The 23,195-nt window shown below is 41.6% G+C and overlaps 1 protein-coding gene across 2 annotated transcripts in view; it reads left to right on the top strand.

Moving 5' to 3' along the window:
• LOC148022685 (uncharacterized) overlaps positions 1-22,500 on the top strand; it is a 28,241-nt gene extending 5,741 nt beyond the window's left edge. Inside the window, exons 2-3 of one of the 2 annotated variants that reach the window (XM_087695636.1) lie at positions 21,209-21,232; positions 21,936-22,500. In XM_087695636.1, coding sequence (XP_087551762.1) covers positions 21,209-21,232; positions 21,936-22,321 — 410 coding nt within the window. In that variant the 3' untranslated portion in view covers positions 22,322-22,500. The remainder of the gene's footprint in view (positions 1-21,208; positions 21,233-21,935) is intronic. The other variant, XM_087695637.1, reaches the window with a different exon arrangement.
• The last annotated feature ends 695 nt before the right edge of the window (positions 22,501-23,195 follow it).

The raw sequence follows: 23,195 nt of genomic DNA, 5'->3' as shown, positions 1-23,195 counted from the left end.
AATTCCTTCCTGAAAATGAAATGGAAAGAAATTGGGAAGATTGGGATTATGCCAGACAAAAGGGAAGACCCCTGCTGACATATCTTGAGGAATATCGTGAGATAATCCTCAAATTGGAAGGAATAGATGAATTCCAAAAAACAAGAGGATTCATTAGGGGACTAGACAAAGCCTGTAAAAAGGAAGTAAAAAGGAGTTCACCTAAGACGCTGGAAGAGACAATTAAATTTGCATTAATTCATGAAGATAGTATGCGTCCAGGTACACTCACTAGTCTCACTGATACGGAGCCCAAGTCTAAGGAATTGGAAACCTCAAAATTTGTGGGCAAATTTAAAAGGAAAATGCCATTCTTTAAGGGTAAAAAACAACCTTTTGAAAAGAAACCATATGTGAGGCAAAAGTTAAGTCCTGATGACTTTGATAAGGCCAAAAAAGAAAAGTTGTGTTTCAATTGCCTATCCCCTAACCATGCTGCTTGGAATTGCCCTCAAAAGAAAAAGGGGGAAGACAAAGGAAAAGATAAAGACAAGGGCAAGGGAAAAGAAAAACAAATCCATGTAGTGCAGACCTTAGAATTAAAGGGGTATGAAAAGTACAAATCTTTAGAGGTCTTGCACATGAATGTACAATATAAGTATTGTATGTCAACTTCTATGTGGCAGCCTACTTTTGGGCCACATGATTTACTTAGAGTACATAGATTGATAGCTGGAAAGAGGGTTAGAGTCACGATTGATGACTCTGCCACACATAATTTTATAAATTATGCACTTGTCAAAAAATTGAAACTTCCCCAACAAAAGAGTGGGCATCAATATGTTGTTCGTATGATGCAAGGCCAAGATAATAAAATATGGGATACAATGGTATCCAATTTGGAAATTGAGATTCAAGGATATAAATATAAACTTGATTTCCAAATTATGAACATGGAAAGAGCTGATATTGCTTTAGGGAGGGAGTGGCTATGGGGATTGGAACCATCCTTAAAACGTAGTTATCACCATAATACACTGGAATTTGAAAGGGATGGTAAGACTTTTGTTATTCAAGGTGAACATGAAGCATATGATAATCCTTTGCTGTGTTCTATTGAAGTTCAGAAGTTGATGAAGAAGGAAGTTTGTGAGGTATATATGTTATGGTCTCTTCCAGTACAGAACACTTTTACTTTCTGTAATATAAAGCAATAATTTTCTTATGTTTGTGAGTTGAATGTTAATAATGAATTAAGTAGTTTGTTAGATGATTTTAAAGATGTGTTTCCTTCTGATTTACCAAGTGGCCTTCCACCAGATAGGGGTGATATAAATCACCCAATTGACATAAATAGGGATACACACCCTATTTCTAAACCACCGTATAGGTTAAGTGAAACACAGCATCAAGAAGTTGAAAGACAAATCAAAGATTATCTTGATAAAGGGTTTATACAACCCAGTAATTCACCTTGGGCTTCACTAATTTTACTGGTAAAGAAAAAAGATGGTTCTATGCGACTTTGTGTTGACTATAGAGCACTTAATAAAATAACGGTGAAGAATAAATTTCCTATGCCCAGAATGGAAGATCTTTTTGATCAATTGCAAGGGGCAAAATTCTTCACAAAGATAGATTTAAGATCAGGTTATCACCAAGTAAGAATTAAGGCACAAGATGTTCCCAAGACAGCATTTCGTACTAGATACGGGCATTATGATTTTTTGGTGATGCCTTTTGGCCTCACTAATGCACCAGCTACCTTTATGAAGCTGATGAATAGTGTTTTACGGCCCTATCTAGGACATTTTGTAGTAGTCTTCTTGGATGATATCTTGATCTTTAGTAAATCAAGAGAAGAACATTTAGAACACTTACAATTAGTATTCCAACTGTTAACAACACATTCCCTTTATGCAAAGAAAACTAAATGTGAATTCTTTGCACAAGAGGTCAAATATCTGGGGCATATTATCTCGAAAGAGGGAATCAACATGGTGTCAGAGATCATAGCCTGTTTTCAGGCAGGCAGCAGCAGGCAGCAGCTGCACAGTCCAGCTGCACAGTCGGACTGTGCAGTCGGACTGCCACGTGGCAGTCCGACTGCCTGCAGCTGATTTTTATCAGGCTGCGCCCTATTTTGGCGCCCCATCCTAGGCAGATTTTCGCCTATTTATTGCTGACGTTTTCAGCAGTCTGCTATTCATTCTCTGTCGCAGATTACAGACCGGTGCCGTGCAGATCTCTGTCTCTGTTCGCAGATTTCTGACAGCAGACAGTGCAGACTGCAGCAGACTTCGAGGTGGACAGCAGGTCGCATCGTCGAGGTGGAGACACGCAGTCCAGCGCACTGCGCCCGTGTATATCTTTGTATTCAGCATTCTTTATACAGCAGATCTTCAGTGTACACTGTCTCTTTCTCTCCCTTCTCTCTCTGCGTTCTCTCACTCTCAGTCCTACGCTTCCGCACCGCTGCACTCTGACATGGTATCAGAGCAGTGTTTGAGGGCTGACTGAGCGCAGAATCAACCTGAAGAGGAGTTTCCATCGCGACACAAATTTGCGTTTTTTGCGTTTAAGGGCAGACAGGAGAGCTGCGCCTTGGAACAAGGCTGAAACGAGTGTGGGTGCACAGGAAAGGAGTACAGGTGGTGGATTTGCTGCTGTTTACTGCTGTTTGTCGCGGAGAAAGTTTGAGTTTTCAACCTAAAAGTGCAGGTTTTGCTTTTTCATCGCCTCCGGCAGGTGAAGAAGCTTCGGGACGCTGAAGAGCCTTAGCAGGCTGAGTCTACTCAGTCAGAGGGGGCTGCTTTTGCGTTTGAGAAGGCATTGCAGGTGAAGATGTCTACAGAGATGGACTTGGAGTTCTAGGCGATTATGGACCGGAAGGTGCCTGTCCTACCGGCTCTTCCTACAGATCAGAAGCTCGACGGCGACAACTACCGCATTTGGCGCGTTATGATGTTGGCCATTCTGGAGTCCTATGATTTGGCGGAGTTGGTACAGGAAGATATTGACCGGCCCTCGGTAAGAGATGAGTCCAAACTCTCTTCCGATGCTCGTACGGAGTTGGCCAGGGCCCAGTCTCATTGGGACAAACTGAATGCCAGGATTCGATCCTTTCTCTTTCTATCATGCACTACAGCTGTGAAATCTTCCACTGCCCTCTCTACTCTTCTTCTTACCTCACAGTCACAGTCTGAATTATGGCATGCTAGGTTTGGTCACCTGAACTATGACTATCTTCGGAAGGCGTCACGGGGACAGCTTGTTCGAGGGTTGCCGGATATAGTGGTGAGCCAGCAGCCATGTGTCTCCTGCATAAGGGGGAAGCAGCATCGGGATGCCATTCCCCACACCGCTTCACGGCGGTCTACTTCACCGATGGAGTTAGTCTCTACGGATCTATGTGGCTCTATGAGGAATGAGTCCCTGCGTGGGAGCTCGTACTTCATGCTGATCGTGGATGACTATAGCAGGATGACATGGGCCTACTTTTTGGCACTAAAATCAGAAGCTTTCTCGCACTTCAAGGATTGGCTTCTCTTTGAGGAGAACCGATCAGGCCGGAAGTTGAAGACCTTGCGATCCGACAAGGGAGGTGAATTTGTCTCTAATGAATTTGCTCGGTTTTGTGCAGATAGAGGAATTCACCAGGAGTTTGCCAATACGAATACTCCACAAGAAAATGGTATTCTCGAACGGAAGAACCGCAGTGTGATCGAGATGGCGCGCACCATGATGGAGCACCGACAGACCCCTCAGGTTCTGTGGGCCGAGGCTGTGGCTACTGCAGTCCACATCCTTAACCGATCTCCTACTTCGGCCGTGGAAGGGATGACTCCATTTGAGGCGTATTTTGGATCGAAGCCAGATGTTTCTTACTTTCGGGTCTTTGGGTGTGATGCCTATGTTCACATTCCCAAAGCTCACCGTGACAAATTCGAAGCGGCTTCCCGCAAACATGTATTTGTTGGCTACAGCTCCCAGTCCCAAGGCTACCGACTCTATGATCCCGTCAAGCGGGATGTATATACTAGCCGTGATGTGCGGTTTGTGGAGGTTCCGGCTTCTTCAACGGGTGAGGAGCATCCCGTTCTTGGAGATCCAGGGGAGAGTTTGGCTCCTTCTACAGTTCCATTGGAGCCTGTGCCGTTTGATTATGATTCTGTTTCTGACACAGAGTCTACTGTTCCACCGGATCCTTCTGAGGAGTTACCACTGGTGGACATTCCAGAGTCTTCTACTGATGGAGAACGACGAGGGGAGGTTCGGCCTCCTCCTCGCTGGGCCCGTGACACACTCCGTGATTCAGGGATCGAGGGGGTTCCTGAGGAGTGGGGACCGCAGGATGGTCCGCGGCGGTCACGGAGGCACCAGGCGCATTCTTCGGAGCTTGTGTGCTCCAATTATTGTTTGATGTCCCGCGTTATGCAGGATCGAGAGCCCACCTCCGTGAAGGAGGCTTTACAGTCCGCCCCATGGAAGAAAGCTATGGAAGCTGAGTTGGAGGCTATTGAGAGGAATGGCACTTGGTCACTTGTGCCACGCCCCCCGAAGAAGAAGGTGATTGGAGTCAAGTGGGTCTTCAAGACCAAATATCTCAGTGATGGTACTTTGGATAAGCACAAGGCTCGCCTTGTTGCTAAGGGTTTTGCCCAGCGCCCAGGTATTGACTGTCATGACACCTTTGCCCCTACAGCTCGTATGGCAACCATTAGAGCTGTTCTTGCTTTGGCTGGCCATAGGAGATGGCCTGTATATCAGCTGGATGTGAAGTCGGCCTTCCTGAATGGTGATTTGAAGGAGGAGATCTACGTTGAGCAGCCTCCTGGCTTTGGTTCTTCAGATGGGAAAGTCTACAGGTTGAAGAAGGCCCTGTATGGTCTCAAGCAGGCCCCGCGAGCTTGGAACGAGAAGATTGATTCGTTCCTTCAGACTCAGTTGGGATATCGGCGGTCCAAGGCCGATCCGCAGCTGTATGTTCACACTTCCGAGGATGGTTGTGTGCTGTTTGTATTATATGTTGATGATTTGATTGTCACAGGTGATGATGCACAGCAGGTCCAGGAGACAAAGTCAGCTTTACATCGGACGTTCGAGATGACGGATTTGGGGCTACTCCATTTCTTTTTAGGACATGAGATTTTTCAGTCTCAGAGGGGGATCTTTCTCTCCCAACAGAGATATGTTCAGGAGCTCTTGGTGTCTTTTGAGATGGAAGATTGTCGGGCCCTCTCTACTCCTATGGATCCGAACTGGAAGGCCACTTCCCACTCAGCTTCTCCTTTGGCGGATGCTTCCCGCTATCGACAGTTGATAGGGTCTTTGATTTGGCTTCTCAACACCAGGGTTGATCTATGTTTTGCTGTTGGGCTCTTGGCAGGGTTCATGAGTGAACCTAAGACGGTGCATTGGCAGGCTGCTCAGAGGATACTTCGGTATCTGAGGGGGACGTCTGATTTGGGGATTCATTACCCCGCAGGGACAGATGGGTCAGATCTTGTACTTGCAGGTTGGAGCGACTCGGATTGGGCCGGTGACGTGGACCACAGGCGGTCTACAACAGGTTACTGCTTTACTTTGGGTGCAGGTGTTATTTCATGGAGTAGCAAGAAGCAGCCCACGGTAGCCCTTTCGTCTACTGAGGCGGAGTATCGGGCCGCATCTTCCACCACATGCGAGGTTGTGTGGCTTCGGAGATTGTTGGAGGAGCTTGGGTGCCACCAGACTCGTCCTACATTGCTGCGATGTGACAATGAGAGTTGCATTGCCTTGGCGAGAAATCCTGTTTTTCATGCCCGGACGAAGCACATTGAGATCCAGTACCACTTCATCCGAGAAAAGCTTTTGGATGAGACCATCACTGTGGAGTATTGCAAGACGGAGGATAATCTTGCGGATTTGTTTACGAAGGCGCTTCCTCAGGCTCTGCTTCGGCAACATTCCAGATCCCTCAGGCTTCTGCCCTGTCCAGGCTCTGAGAGGGGGTGTCAGAGATCATAGCCTGTTTTCAGGCAGGCAGCAGCAGGCAGCAGCTGCACAGTCCAGCTGCACAGTCGGACTGTGCAGTCGGACTGCCACGTGGCAGTCCGACTGCCTGCAGCTGATTTTTATCAGGCTGCGCCCTATTTTGGCGCCCCATCCTAGGCAGATTTTCGCCTATTTATTGCTGACGTTTTCAGCAGTCTGCTATTCATTCTCTGTCGCAGATTACAGACCGGTGCCGTGCAGATCTCTGTCTCTGTTCGCAGATTTCTGACAGCAGACAGTGCAGACTGCAGCAGACTTCGAGGTGGACAGCAGGTCGCATCGTCGAGGTGGAGACACGCAGTCCAGCGCACTGCGCCCGTGTATATCTTTGTATTCAGCATTCTTTATACAGCAGATCTTCAGTGTACACTGTCTCTTTCTCTCCCTTCTCTCTCTGCGTTCTCTCACTCTCAGTCCTACGCTTCCGCACCGCTGCACTCTGACACATGGATCCAGAAAAAGTACGGGCAATTATTGAATGGCCACCTCCAAGGAACCTGGAAGAGCTGTAGATCTTCCTAGGTTTATCTGGATTTTATCGAAGATTCATTCGAGATTATACCAAAATAGCTTTTCCAATGACAGACCAACTTAAAGGGAAAGGAAAAAGTTTAAATTGGGGAACAGACCAAAATGAAAGTTTTCAAAAACTTAAGGTAGCTATCGCTACAGCTCCAGTATTATTAATAGTGGATCCCAATAAACCATTTGTGGTTGAAGTTGATGCCAGTGATAAGGCAATAGGCGCGGTCTTATTACAAGAAGGCCGACCAGTTGCTTTTGAAAGCAAGAAATTAGACCGTGCAAAACAGAATTATTCTGTTTATGATAGGGAGCTGTATGCAATAGTACATGCAATGAAGAAATGGAGGCACTATCTGTACGGTGCCAAACTTTTGATTTTATCAGATCATGAAAGCATTAAGTGGCTTAATGATCAACCGGATTTACACGGGCGTAAAGCCAGATGGGCCGAACTCCTCTAAGAGTTCGACTATGAGATAAGATATAGAAAAGGAAAGTATAATATAGTAGTTGATGCACTCAGCAGAATGCCCATCATTAATGAATTGAGTTTTACTCAGTTCACTTCCAACTTGCTTGAATCTTTAAAAGGGAAATGCCAGGTTGATCCAGCATATTCCAACATATGGGAAGCAATAAAAAATGGGGATCCAAATGAAAGTGCTTCTACTGAGGAAACAATATCTGAGGATGTTCAACAAGGAAATGGAGCATCAGGGGTTGCTCAAACTCGATTCAAGTGGAAGAATTTTACCATTGATAATGGTTATTTACTCTACAAGGTTAGGGTATGTGTCCCGAAAGATACAGAAATAAGGCGCCAGATACTCTTTGAGTGTCATGATACCCCTAGCGCGGGACATCCAGGAGTTAATAAGACTTATAGTCTTATTAAAAGGCAGTTCTATTGGCCTGGAATGAATAAGGACGTCCTTGACTATGTGGTCAAATGTAATAAATGCCAGGTTAATAAAGCTGAAAGATTGAAAATGGGAGGACTTCTTCATCCACTAGAAATTCCTTCGGGAAAATGGGAGAGTATCTCCATGGACTTTATTGTTGCTTTACCCAGAACACAGAGGGGGCACGACTCTGTGTGGGTGATTGTGGATAGGTTAACCAAAATGGCTAGGTTCATTCCAACTTCAACTGATATTAAAACACCAGAATTGGCTAGATTGTTCGTAGAGAACATATACCGATTGTATGGCCTTCCGGCAAATATAGTTTCTGATCGGGATAGAAAATTTGATAGCCAATTTTGGCGTGCGGTATTTAGGAAATTGGATACTAAACTTAGCATGAGTACGGCGGATCATCCCCAAACAGATGGGCAAACTGAAAGGGTTAACCAAATCCTTGAAGATATGCTTAGGGCATATGTAAGTAAAAGGCAAACTAATTGGGAAGAGTATTTACCGATAGCAGAGTTTGCATATAACAGTGCCAAGCACTCTTCCACTGGATATAGTCCATTTATGTTAATGTATGGGTTTCAGCCCAGAGCTCCTTTTGCAGTAGGACTGCATAAGCAAAAGGTTCAGGCAGCTAAAGACTTTTTGGAGGATATGAATAGTATGTTAAAATTTGCTCAAGAAAATATTAAAAAAGCTCAAAATCGAGCTAGAGCATATGCAGATCCTCATTGAAGAGACATCTCCTTTGAAGAAGGAGAATTTGTCTATCTTAAGGTGCCTGAACAGACTGAAACTATGAAAAAGGGACAATGTTCAAAGCTTTCACCAAGGTATTGTGGTCCTTTCATAATACTTAAAAAGGTGGGAGAATTGGCTTACAAGCTCCAACTACCTGCTGGTAGTAAAATATATCCAGGTTTTCATGTAAGCAAATTAAGGAAGAAGCTGGGTGATTTGGATAATTTAATCTTAAATGATGACATTGAGGAGCTATTAAATGACCAATCTAATCCACATGAACCAGAAAGAATATTAAATGTTCGTAATAGACGAACAAGGAATACTATTTATCAAGAATGTTTGGTTAAGTGAAAAGATTGTTCAGAAGAAAGCTCAACATGGGAGCGAGTAAGTACTTTAAAGAAAAGGTTTCCCGATTTACAGTTAGACCTTCCAAGTATCGTTTTCGAGGATGAAACCGATTCTTAAGGGGAAGGAAATGTGACATTAAAGTGATATTTAATGTGACGTTAAGGTCACAAACATTGAATGTGACATTAAAGTAACATTTAATGTGACATTAAGGTGAATCAAGGGGAACACGCACGAGGATGACCGTCCGGGCTCTTGGGCGTCCGAATGGGGTTAAGGGGAGCCTAGAAATTAAGAGAGTCCAAGAATAGTAGGACTCACCAAGGTTTGACGGCTGGCAATCGGATCACGATGATCTGGCCAGCAATATACTAGGCAAGGCTGGGAGGTGAAAAAAAGTACTCGTGCTGATCCATCCCGACTGTTTTCTTCTGGCTTCATCGTTTTCTTTTGAGTCATCTGTCAGTACCCCACTTCATTTGCCTATCCTTCCTATCCACCCTACCCCCATTACACACCTCCATCTCTTAGTACTACCACTTTTGTTGCAATGGGCAAGAATGCCTTCACGGATAAGACTCGTTTTAACGAGTTGAACTTCACAACTTGGTCGAACTTCATGCAACAAGTGCTCAAATCTCAGGGACTTTGGGATCTCATCGTTGGTACCAAGCCTATGTTGGCAGATCCGCGATTAGCTCACCTTGATCATATTCGTCAATGGCGAGCCTACAATGCCATAGCCAATGTTGAGTTAATGCAGGGTTTGCTTCTTGAGTTCCACTCTCAATTAAAGCATTTTTCCCTCGTATCTGAGTATTGGAGTTATCGTATTGGAGTTATCACATCGATTGCTATGTAGCTTGAGATTGCACTCCACGTATTAATCTCGATTTCAAGCTTCAAGAGTTTTCCATTAAGGGGATGATTTGAAAGTCATATTGGCCGAATATTAGTGATTACTCGTTGAGTTTGCTACTACTGGCTCCCTGTTTGGTGCCCTCGCCGATTATCTGGGTTGCGTGTAGGGACTGATCAATCCATCATCATTGTATCAATATTCTTCTTCAATTAGTGTAGTATTCTTCCCTCATCATTGGGTTGTGGAGGGACTGATCTATCCATCATCATTGTATCAACATTTTTCTTTAGTTAGTGTAGTATTCTTCCCTCATTTTATGCTTCCTCTCTCTGTTTCTCTCTTTTTTTTCACTCACACTTGGTTGGTGCTTTTTATGTCTTTTGTGTTTGTGCATAGTATCGATCATCACCATTTGCTTCTTTGATAACCTTACACCTTGTGTTGACATGTATTAGATGCATTAGCATGTGAAATACATCTGTGAATTTATCATGTATTGAGTTGCTTTGTATTTGTCCTCATAGCTCTTATTTATGCTTTACATTGTCTTGTTGCTAACTAAATGTATGATCTTGTGATGCTGCAAACATGCATACTTTCTCTTTCTCTTCTAACCTCTCTTCAGCCCACCACACTTAAAACATGGTATCAAAGAACTAGGTCTTGATTTTGTCTAGGTGAGAATGGAATGAGGGATGGTGTTTTGCATTGTCATGGTTTCATGCATTTCTTTGTTTGCGTGTAGGATTTATGCTTTTTGTGTTTGTGTGAGCTATTGACTATACACGTTCATGTTTGTGCTATTTTAAACCTTAGTTCTCTAGAGTGAAACCTCACTTTTTAGAGAAGACCAAGGAGAATCCTTGAATAATGTTAAGAGTGTGTTAAAACTTGCAAGAATAATGATGGCAGCCATTGGAGGTAGGCTGCATATAGCCAAAAAACCCAAAAACTAGTTGACTTGATCTCGAAGGAGTTGAAAAATTTGATTGACCTCAAAGATATGAATAAAATAATATAGTTGGCCAAATTGTTACATGCTAAAGTTGATCACCACTTGTCGAGTGCGAATGGAGTCCAAATCCATTGAAAAAGAAATGCAAAGGGTTGGATATTGATTGAATGGAGTCCAAATACACTAACAAAGAAACACAAAGAGCTGGAAAAAATACTTCAAAGGAGAACTTAGAGATATGCTTGGGAAATGAAATCCATATATCAAACATGAGAGTTGCATACAACAGTGAGTCACTGGTTGTGTGAGCACTGGTAATAGCTCCCTTACTTCAACAGGGTTGGAGACTTCTCTCCTTGCTCTTGGAGCTCCTCTCTCTTATCTCAAAGCTCGACATTGCCTACCATAGCCCAGCATTGCTCAAATTCAAAGTTGTTGTTTGAACTACACCAAATTTTGTTTGTACCTGTCGATTCTCATTCTGTGCAGTAGCACGATGTTGTCCACGACCATAGGGCATTGCAAGCTCCGTACCTAAGCTATCTTCCACTAAAAGGGTTTCTCAAATGATCCATTGTACAAGTTGCCCCAACCAAAAAATCAGATCCCTGTTCTGAAAACCCTAATCTGCCATAGCCAAGTACTCTTCAAGCTCTTTTTCACTTCACTTTTCCCACTATTTTCAGTCAATTGAAGCCTCCTTTACTCAGATCTGAAGTTTCTAGGAAGTATGTGTTAGCAGAGTATTTGTCAGCTCATGTGTGAGTCTGAGCTTGATCTGGGCTTGGCATTTTTATTAGGTATTTTAGGTATTTTTCTGGTGTGGCATTTTATGCCAGTGGAGCATTTTATGCACCAGTCGGCCAGCATTAATGCTGTCCGATCAGCATTATTGCTCCCCACTTTTTCAACCTATTTATACTCAGTGCTCCTCCTTAGTCAGTCACTTCACTTCACCATCTGCAGACTCTGTGGAGAGAGAGGAGCCAGAGCCAGTGCCAGTGCCCACACAGCCAGTGACCCACTATTGTATTCGACTGTCTTGTATTCAGATATATGGATTCCATTTCCCGTGCATACATCTGAGTTCTCATCTGTATCGTGTTCTTTTCTTTTTCTCTTTTTGTCTTGTGTTTCAGCAGTTTATTTCAGCACATGTTTATGCTTCCACCGCTGCTCCACTTCTGACAGTATGAACCGTCAAGAAGAAGATTTGGAGCAATCCTGAAGATCAAGCTTCTTGTCTGAATATCAAGCAATCAACCTGCAGATTAAGCATCATCAAGCTTGACATCAAGTGCTTTAAGCTAATCTCTTACTTCCTTGGTACACTCAAGCTCAACCTTTTTGCTGATATATTATCAGTTGTTCGCTATTATTCTCAACATTAAGGAAGGGATTCAAGATCCAACTTGGAAGATTCAAGATCAAGCTAGTATCTCTTGATACTATTTACGACTACCATTGTCTGTGTCTCTCGACACATTCAAAGTCAGCTTATTTCAAAGAATTTTGGTGCGGATTTTCTACTGTTTCAGCCACTCAAGCATGGGCAAAGACTCTCTGACATGTCGCTTCAAAGGAGTCGGGTTTCATACTTGGCTAATCCGCATAAAGCTTTTCCTGATGAAGAAGGGTCTATGGGCCATCACTAATGGACAAGAGAAGAAGCTCTGGGACGTTGGCCTTGCAGCAATATGGAAGAAAAATGATGACAAGGCTCAAGCCATCATAAAGCTTGGGCTGGATGACAGCTACATCCATCATGTGGATGCTTGTGACACATCCGACATTTGGGATAGATCGGACACATTGTTTGGCACCTAGTCAAAGTCTTCTAAGTATGGATTGCTGATTGAATTCTTTAGACTAGACATGAAGCCTAATATATCCTTGGCATCTCATCTGAACTACATGGAAAGTCTTCTAATCCAACTTGCAGGAATAAATTTGAAAATGGATGAAGTTACTTGTATTGGTGTTTTGTTAAAAAGTTTACCTCCAGATTTTGATAATGTTTCAACCACTTTAATTAATATGCCAAACCTTAAATTGGTTGACGTTAAAGTCTCTTTGTTAGAAAAAGAAAAAAAGATTAAAGGAAAAGAAGAAACTACAAAAGATAGACAACTATTGTATGAGAGAAACATGAACAAAGGCAAAAGGGACCAACTAATTTGTGACTTCTGCAAAAAGATTTGACATACTGAGAAATTTTTTTATGCCAAAGAGGTCTCAGAAGGTCTATCTTGTAGAGTGAAAGAAGAAAAAGACCATGGAGCAAAAGAAGAAGAAGAAGACTATCAGGAGCAGAAGGACAAGTCTCACCAGTCCTTCTATTCGCAGCTTTCTAATAGACTTTTTGGAAGCCTTGTATAACCTTGCCCTAATACTTTTGTCATAAGCTTTATAAACTCCTCATGTAATTTGGCACTATAGTCTTTGTATACTTAGCTTTTGGATGTCCATCATGTTTTTGGTGCCCACACTTAGCTTTGTTTAGTGATATGTTACCATGCTTATGGAGCGTCCACACTATGCAGGTGGTGACTCACTAAAGCCTCCACACACTTTGTGTCTTTCTGGTTGTGATTGAGGGGTGTTGAGAATTAGGCAATCACACCTAGCGTACCCCTTTTGTATGGAGCAGTTGGGCTAAGGATATGTAGGCTTGCTCAATCCCATAAGCATAGTGGTGGAAAGTGCTAACTATCCTCAAGCTATAAAGCATTGTATTTGCCTTTCATTTGGAAAAAATGTCATAGTACTTTTGTCATTTTACTCAAGTGTCTGTGTCATTGTCTACATATACAAGATTATCTTTATGAGTTCAAGTCTCAATCTGGAATATAATTCACTTGTGTAATAAATAGTTGTCAACTCTATGACTTCATGAGTCCTGTTTACATCTATCATCTACCATAGCCATGCTCTAGATCCATGCATTTTAACATTGCAGTGGTTGCAGGATCATTGTATGATTTAACCAAGAAAGCAGTGGCATTCCGATGGACCAAACTAGAGAATGAAGCTTTTGAAGCTCTAAAGTTCTATATCAACAAATGACTTTGTTTTGATTATATCTAATTTGTCGAAACCTTTCTTTGTGGAATGTGATACTTTAGGAGACTGCATTGGTGCAGTCTTAAACTAGAAAGGACATGTAGTTGCTTATGCAAGCAGAAGGTTGCAAAATATAGAAAAAAATACTATACCTATGAAAAGAAGTTAATGGCCATCATTCAAGCTTTAAAAGATTGGAGAGACTATCTTTTAGGTGGAGAATTTCTCATAAAGATGGACCATGATAGTTTGAGACATTTTCTCAACCAACTAAAGATTTTAGGTGGAAAATCTCTCATAAAGATAGACCATGATAGTTTGAGACATTTTCTCATCCAATTAAAGATTTTTGAAAAGCATATTCAATGGGCTAATTATTTAGCTTAATTTAATTTTCAAATATTGCATGTTCCTGGAAATCAAGACAAGGTAGTTCATAAAGGGATATGTATGCTTCTGATGAAGATTTTAAAATCATTTGGTAGAGTTTACAACTTGGTAAAAGGGTAGACTACTATGTTATTAAAGATGGATTTCTTTCGATGGAGAATAAGCTATGCTTTACTAAAGATTTCAAGCTTAAAGTAATGGAAGAATGTTGTACGGCTTCTTATGTGGCTTATCATGGTATTTTTGCTACAACCAAGGCACTTGAAATGTATTTCTTTTGGCCAAGTCTTCGACAAGATATTGAACAATTTATCAAACAATGTATTGTGTGTCAAAAGATTAAGTCTGATCGCCAAAAGTCTACAGGGCTTTTGCAACCATTACCAATTTTGAGCCAACCTTGGGAAAGTATTGCTATGGATTTTATTTTTGGCTTGAAGACAAGTGTGTGCGAGGATCAAGATTGAGTACAGCTGAGATATACATAGTGAGAGAGAGAATGAGTGTAGAGTGCAGAGTGCAGAGTGCAAAGTAGAGAGTGAGAGCATGAGACTTAATGTGGGTACAATGATGAAGTGTATTACTTTAGGTTTTTGATAATATATATAAAGTACATGTATAAGGCTGCGTGCACACCCGAACCCCGTAAAAGGCATGGTGAGCCTTTATTTCCAACAATCTCCCACCTAAAGGCAACATGCTTGAAGGTAGAGGAAAGAATCAGCTAAGTCTATGTATGTACAAAGCTGAAATGCACATATACTATCGAGCCTTGATCATCTGGCAGTAATGAGCAAACCGCTCTATTGGAAGACCCTTCGTGAGAAGGTATGTAGGGTTAGGATTTGTATGTACCTTGACTAACTTAATGCTCTTGTTGTCAAGTACATGCTTGAGAAAATGATACTTCACCTGATTTATCAAAGAATGTAGTGTGTGCCAAAAGATTAAGTTTGATCGCGAAATGTCTACAAGGCTTTTGCAACCATTACCAATTTTGAGCCAACCTTGGGAAAGCATTGCTATGGATTTTATTTTTGGCTTAAAGACAAGTATGCGCGAGGATCAAGATTGAGTATAGTTGAGATATACACAGAGAGAGAGGGAATGAGTGTAGAGTGCAGAGCAGAGAGTGAGCCTGTTTGGTAACCGATTAATCAAGTGTACGACTGTCATAACAACCTTTGCTTAAAAACCTAGGTAAAGCAGCATGTGACAGCATTGTACGGACTTTGTTTTGAATGGTCCAATTCATATGCTCTGTAGCACCATTTTGGGGCGGATTATGAGAGGCAGTGAGCTCCCTCTTTATCCCTTTGTTGTCACAAAATGCCTAAAAGGCCTTGGACACATATTTCCCACCATTGTCAGAGCGAAGATACTTGAGTGTCTTATCAGTTTGATTTTCAACCAATGCCAAGAATTTTTGAAACTTGCCAAGCACTTCGTTCTTGCTATGAATAGGATAAAACCCATACCTTCCGTGTAGCATCATCAACAAAGGTAACAAAGTATTTCTTTCCCCCTAAAGATACCCTAGCATTTGACATACATCGGAATGTACTAACTCTAGAGGAGAAGATTTCAGCGAAGGAGACTTCTTATGAGACATTTGTGCATGTTTACCATAAACGCAATGATCACAATGCTCAAAATTAGTATAACAAAGACAAGGCAAGTAACCCAAACGAGAAAGCACTTTCATTCTAGTTTGACTCATGTGACCCAACTGGCCATGCCACAAAGAAACACTTGGTTGCTCGGTCACGGCAACATGGTCATGTACACTAGATACATGGAGAGGATACAAGGTGTCACTTTTACAACCTATGGCAATCACTCTAGATCCCTTACAGATCATCCGTTTCCCATCACCAAAGGTGGTATGAAATCCAGCGTTATCTAGTTGCCCTGTGCTAATCAAGCTCTTCTTGTGCTGAGGTATATGCCATACATGCTGAAGTGTGAAGACAAAACCATGCTGAAATTGCAACTGCACACTGTCAATACTTGTAGTGTCACATGCGTAGTTGTCCCCAAGATGGATAACACCATGTGGACCCCTTGTATAGTCAGAAAGTCACTCACAATGAGGGGTGACATGAAAGGAAGCACCTAAATCTAGAATCCAATTATGCATGTCATCATTAGTATCTGCAAGTAAAGCATGCGTATTAAAGTGTGAAGAGACAAAGAGTACATCATTCCCACTGTCACTGTCATGAGTGACTACATTCACCTCTTCAATTTTGACACTGCTCTTCTTAGGTTGACTCTCTTTCTTCTCTTCCTTGCTGTCATCTCTCTTCTTGTCCTTTCCTTTCTCTTTCTTCCATTTGTAGTAGTCACGTTTAAAATGATCCTTCTTGCCACAATGATGGCATTCAACATCCTTACCACGTGATTTACTGTGTCCCTTGCTATCAGATTTGCCTTTTTGCTGTGATCTGCCCCTAGTATGCAAAGCACTGGAAGACTTATTGGATGCATTGTTCTGTCGATTCATTTCTTCCATGAGTTGAGTACTCTCTTATCAGCATACAGAAGGAGTGCATTAGAATTGCTCATAGCAGTCCTGAGTGTATCCCAACTTTCTGGTAGAGTGCAAAGCAAGAACGTAGCCTTATTTTCTTCATCAATCATGAACTTCCAAGGCAACCAGCTGGCTGAGAATGGAGTTAAACTCACTCAAGTGAGTAGACATTGCTGTACCCTCTTTCATATGCAAATCCATAAGCTTTTTCAGCCAGTAAACTTTGCTTGCGGCACTCTTCTGGGCATACAATTCTTCCAGTCGAGTCCAAATAGCATAGGCAGAATCCAAACCTTCGATGTTAAACAACAAGGCATCAGAAATCGATAGCTCAATGGTTGAGCGTGCAAGCTCATTTAACTCATCCTAGTCTTCCTGTTCCATATCTGCGGGCTTTGCCCCTTTGGTCTTAATCGCCTTTGCTTGCTTCTTTTGCAACAGGATATTATAGCACTGTTTTTGCCAGATTGCAAAGTTATGTGTTCCTTTAAGCTTCTTAATGTGCATGAGATGACTGCTGTCATTGCTGCCAGCCATGATTTTTAGTTCAAATGTGGACAAAAAATTCAGCAAGTGCAAGCCCAAACTGTCACACAAGTGACCAAGGTACAAACAAGTACCAACCAGCAATAAAGAACCACGTAAAAGCAGAAATTTCAGATCTGCAAATAGATTTTCAGAAGCACTAAACCTTGTGCTACGACACTCCACAACTGATTACAGCTGTTCCAAGGACAAATACATCACATTACATGCGAAGTTCCAAATTTTAGCTGCAATTTTTGTTGTACATGTAGCCACAAGCACAAAATTTGACACGCACGGTCAAAAGCCCCAAAATTTTTATGCTCAAAGCATCAACCATACATCTGCATTGTATTTGACATGCACAAAATAAATCAATTTTGCCAAAATAGAGCAATTTAAGCAAAATCCCCAAATTTTCCAAGTGCTAGGTGTCCAAATTGCATGGAATTAAACCCGCATGTACATAAAATGACTAAATGATATACGAATTTCACCCAAACAGCAAAATCCCCAAATTGCACGGGGTTCAATGTCTATCAATGTTGAGAAATTGGGTAAATTTCAGCCCAATTCTTACATGTACATGAAAAGCCCCAAATGTTGGAGGCAAAATGTCACAAATTTCTGCAATTTCTGAGACAAATATCAATGTTGTGTCTTGCTCGCTTTAAATTTGGACAAATCCCTAAATTTCTGACGCAAATCTGCCCAAAATCTTTAAGTGTGCTTACACGCATGAATGCCTGCAAAGGAAAAGGGGCAAAAGAGATTTTAAGGAAAAACTGATTAAAAAAAAAAAGACGGGGAGAGGGTCCATTGACCCTAACTCGTCACGTGATGGCTGTTATGCTTGTCGACGCCTAAAGTCCTGTTGTCACGCGCATACCTGGTCCGCTTCCGCCTGCTTGCTTTGTCGCTTCTGCAGTGGACATTGATCACCGGTCTGGTCGATTGCAGTGAGGTCGCCCGCAACGTGTGGCCTATAGCTCGCGACTTGCCGACTACTGCTTGCCTGTGACTTGTCTATCGCCAATTGCTGCCCGCTTGCGACTTGTCTGTCGCCTACTCTCCAACAGCAACTATCGTGCAATCTGACGTGGCTTGTAGGCTCGCGATTGACTAAAACGACGTTTTTGACCTGTGTGTGATTGTAGAGATGTCGCATGTCTGTCCAGTGAAAGAACAATGACAAGCTGACCTACACGGTTTCTAAGAAGCGTGAACACCTTAACCATAGCTCTGATACCAGTTTGTTATGACAGTGAACGTGAGGATCGAGACACACAATGCTTTCTCTTGGCAGAGAGAGAGAGAGAGTGCAGAGAAGAGAGTGAGACACGATCCAATAGGTATTTGGTACAATGACTAGTGTACCTCTTTAGGTTTTAGATAGATTTATATGAAAGTACAAATGTGCGAAGGGTGTGTTCATACCTGTGCACATATAAAAGGCACAATGACCCTTTATTCCCAATACATGCGTAAGGATACATGCACACTCGAAAACTATAAAAGGCATGATGAGTCTTTATTTCCAACATGGCTCGCTAAAATCAACAAATGACAATGATGACATATAGACTATTATTGATGGGTTTAGTAAACGGACTCATTTTATTTCAGTCAAGAAGACTGTCGAGTCTCAATATATGGCTATAATATTTATTCAACAAATCTTTGAGTATCATGGGTTATCATAATCCGTCGTGGGTGATAGAGATTCATGAATCACTAGTCTCTTTTGGCGAGCTCTTTTTGAAAATTTGCATACAGAGCTTATTTTCTTCTTATCACAATCTATTGTGGGTGATAGAGATCCACGAATCACTAGTCTCTTTTGGCAAGCTCTTTTTGAAAATTTGGGTACAGAGCTTATCTTTTTTTTATGATCCTCAAACAGATGGTCAAGAAGACTATCAAGTCTCAATATATGGCTATAATATTTATTCAACAAATTTTTGAGTATCATGGGTTATCAAAATACATTGTGGATGATAGAGATCCATGAATTACCAGTCTCTTTTGGCAAGCTCTTTTTGAAAATTTGGGTACAGAGTTTATGTTCTTCTTATCATCCTCAAACAGATGTCTAAAGTGAGATAGCCAATCTCACAATATTGGATATGTTGAAGTGTCATTGCTATGAAGCCAACCAATAATGGGAATAGTATTTACCTTTGATAGAATATGCCTATAACACAGTTCTTACTTCTATGGGTAAAGCGCCATTTGAGATCATATATGAAAAACCACTTTTATTACCTATTCTCAAAACCAAGGAGGAGATATTTCATGTCGATGAGTTTGTGCGTGATATGGATACAACTTCCATCCAAGTTTGTGTGTTATATTGACTAGAGGCGTATATAATGAGTGGTTTCAGAAAGTGAAACCAGATGTTCATGATCGAAGAAATAAATCATCAACTGGTAAACTCTGTATAATGAAGCTTTCCAAAAGTTAAATTCAGCAACTTCTAAAATTTAGGATGTTACTATTTTTGAAAGTTACTCAAATGGAAATTCTGTTCGCGTTGAAGGCTTCAGAATTTCGCAAGAAACAATTTTGTCTACAGCGACTATCTCAAATTTCTAATCATTTGAGAGATTTTTAGAGTAGAAGATTTGGAAGCTTCTTTCTCTAAAAACGTGACATGTGGCATCTAGAAGCGGACGTGTCAATTTGAAGAGACAAGTGTCCCTACAATTATCATTTTCAGCAAACACTTGTAATTTGTAGCCTCTACTTTTCACTTTTGAACACCTAAGCTCCACACCTATATATTGGAGGTCTCTCCTATCTCTCTCTCTCATCCAAGAAGCATTTTTTATTTAGCTTGATCTAATCCAAACACTAAAGAAGAGAATCAACTTGCTGATCAGAGTTTGCAGAAATTAGGGTTTCAAAACCCTAATTTTCAAAATTGCAGCAAATTAGCCCTTTTGTATATGGTTCAAGTACTTGTTGCCCATGGTTTTGTTTCGATAAATTACTGTCAAGGGGGAGGGGCCTGTTTTCCTCTCAACGTGGTGTTGACTATTTTTTGTCTCTATCTTCTAATTTTCATGGTGATAATTGATGGAGTTGGTTAAGTTCAAGGAATTGTCATTCTCACGTTCTTTCCCATGCTTACATGTGTAATACACACAATTATCTTTTGCGTATGAGCCTTAGTTTGAGTTAGACAGGGACATTAGGAGTTCTAACATTCAATCTATCATGTGTCTTGACAGAGGAGGCAGCTCTTTCTAGAGCATGCATTTCTTTTTCAGTTGGTTTTAGGTGCTCATTGATGCTTTGGGCTGCATGCAGGGACTGATCAGTTGGTCATTGTATTCAGCATTCATTTCAAATTCAGTGCAGATTATCACTTCATTCTCTTTTCTTCTTGCTATCTCTTTGTTCTCTTTCCTCTCCATGTTTGTGTACTCTTCCACTGCGTAGTCTCACAAGCTTAACATCCAAAACGTGACACTTTTCTCTATTTGTTAAGATTAATCTTCATATTGTATATATCCACCATTGGAAGAACCTTGTGACACCATGGAATAGCCGGTAGTATATCACAGCCCTCGAGAGGCATAATATGAAAGTCCTCACAGTGTATAACGTTTCTTGTCAATGATAGGGTTACTGGCTTTGTGTGGCCAAGAGGCACCATACTAGCCTTGCATGTAGGACCCATATCATCATCTTGGATTCCCAACTTGGCTGCCAATGAGAGAGAGAGAGAGAGAGAGAGAGAGAGAGAGAGAGCAGGGGCCCCTGAATCAAAGAACACCAAAGATATCTAATCCCTAACTATGCCCCAAGTATGGCTTAAACTCTGTAGCATTCCGATTTGACTGCTAATGGGCCATGGCTTAGGCTTCTTGCCTTTCTGTCATTCTTTCTCAGAATTATAATTGGATTTGTGATGTGGCCGTCCAAGAGCAACGTCCCTTGTTCCAAATAAAGCATTTATCTGCAGCAAACAGTGCCTTCTTTTCTGTAGGAGTTTTACCATACACAAATGACCTGTTAGGCTGCTTATCTGCATGAAATAGTGGTCTATTAGGTTTTCTGCTTTTTGTGTTCTATTTAAAAGGTTGGGCTTTTTATTTCAGCTGGAGAATTCTGTCAATAGTGGCTCATTGGTGGTTAGTAATTTAGTGGTGCATGTTGAGTGTCACTTTGCCTGCATAATCTGAACTATCAAGAGGGAGGGAGGCTAATGATTTTTCTGTTGAGTGTCACTTTGCCTGCCTAATCTGAACCCTCAAGAGGGAGGGAGGCTAATGATTTTTCTGTTGTAACACTCATTGCACTTTGGGTTTTTATTTGTGCAGGCTTTGGCAACAGCCCAACATCTGGTACTTGATCATCGAAAACTTTCTTGGTTAGATTATGTAGACTTGAGTTGCATTCTGTGAGAAAAGGCTTCATACATGTACTAGGTATATTTAAGTCGTTCTAAAAGAAGAATGATATACACCGATCATGAAGGTTCATAAGAGCTGGAGACATTTATTTGATTTAGTTGGAATGTGACAAGGCATGCAACTAGACATGTGGAAGTGTGTATGCTTCAGGACACATGCACATAACATGGCTTGGCACATGCTCTGAGCTTTGAATTGGTGAGCCAAGGTTTGAAAAATCCCAGTGACATGTCCATTTACAGCTGCTGGTTTCCTATTTCAAATCTTATATCAAAAGTTGGCCCTTGCTAAATGAACTGTCACATGTTGCTTGTTTTGCACATTTGGAACTCTTTCCAATGCTTGCCCTAGTGATATAATGTTTTAGTGGCTTTGAGTAGTGCCTCTTCTGCTTGACACGAGTGCTGTCACTGTTGTGGAATTCAGCAGTCCACAGTGTACATGTACAATGTGGTCATTCCAGGGACAATAATTCTTGAAGATGGGTTGCCAATTGTATCCTAGTACTTAATATTACTTGTTCCAATTTTTGTGTTTTACAACTGGTTGGTGTGAGAAAGGTAGGGTTCAGAACTGTCTGTTCTCTTGTGGTGCTAAAGGCTTTTCATCTTTCTTGTGTCTTCCTCTCTTTCAGATTGTGATAAAGTTGACCCAGTGTTGAAGGAGGATGTGGACAAAACTTCCCTGGAGTTGTTGTCAGAGGAGCTCAAATTACAAGAAACAGTGGCTGAAGAAAGTCAATCGCATGCTGACTCTGCATTACTGGATGCAAAAAAACTGGCGTCTCAATATCAGAAAGAGGCAGAAAAATGCAATGCTGGAATGGAAACTTGTGAAGAAGCACGAGAGAAGTCGGATTTGGCTGTGGCAGCACAAAAGAAGATCTCAGAGATTTGGGAGAAGAGGGCACGGGAGTTGGGTTGGAGAGATAGACCTGAGAGACAAAGCATATTCAGTAGGATCGGGCTGTCTGGTCAGCAGAGTGACTCCTCTTTCTTCCGGAGGAAAAACAAGCTATGATCTCTTTGCCTGCGTCATGTTCCAACACAAGAAAAGTCTGCTTGTGTATAGGTTTAAAGAACTATAAGGTGCAGTTCTGTCCTGACTTTCAGCTCTGTAATTCAGTTTCTTCAGGCTGGATTTTAATTTGTATCATCTTCTAGAATATCAATGGAAAGCCACTTTTCAAGAAAGATCAATGAAGGTTTTCATGTATTCTGGATTTATTTGATGTTGCCTATATATGTTGATCGAATGCAAGACTAAAATGCTATTTGAATTGTCATGTCATAGTCCGATGCAGCAGATCTGGCTGGACCTTATCTTTGCATAACTTCACTTTCTTTTTTTCTAACAAAGGCAAGAGTCATTCAACTAGCAAGAGTCATTCAACTAAGTAGCGGAATCTGAAGTCTTAATGTGGAGAAAAATCCATTGACTTCGAAACCTACCACCCAGTTCTGGGGCCTTAAATACGACCCTCCAAATTCATGCCATAACAGGAACCAAACTACAAAATGCCAAATTTCTTGTGTGCCGCTAATGTTACTGGGGAGATGTTTGCCATGATACTAGTAGGCGTTACAGGACTGCTGTCAAGGATGGATTCTGCAGAGCAGCAATCAAGGGTGCATGTGGGACTGCTCATGCCATGGCTGAAATCTATGATGGCACATCCTGAGAGTCAATAATACTAGCAGGCGATATAAGATTGGCCCTGTGTGGTGTTGAGGTCGGATTTTGCATGCCAGCAATCCAGAATGTGGAAGCGGGACTGTTGTGCCATGGCTGTCAAATGTATATTGTCACAGCTGAGATGTGAAACACTTGATTGTTCTACTTCTAGACCTGTGCAGTCCGGAATGGGAATAAAAAACAAATGCATTTTCGATAG

This window comes from Lygodium microphyllum, chromosome 16, assembly GCF_053477565.2.
Source record: "Lygodium microphyllum isolate KBCC chromosome 16, Lygodium_microphyllum_v1.1.10, whole genome shotgun sequence".
NCBI lineage: Eukaryota > Viridiplantae > Streptophyta > Polypodiopsida > Schizaeales > Lygodiaceae > Lygodium > Lygodium microphyllum.
The sequence above is the reverse complement of the archived record's forward strand: the minus strand, read 5'-3'. Positions and strand labels throughout refer to the sequence as shown.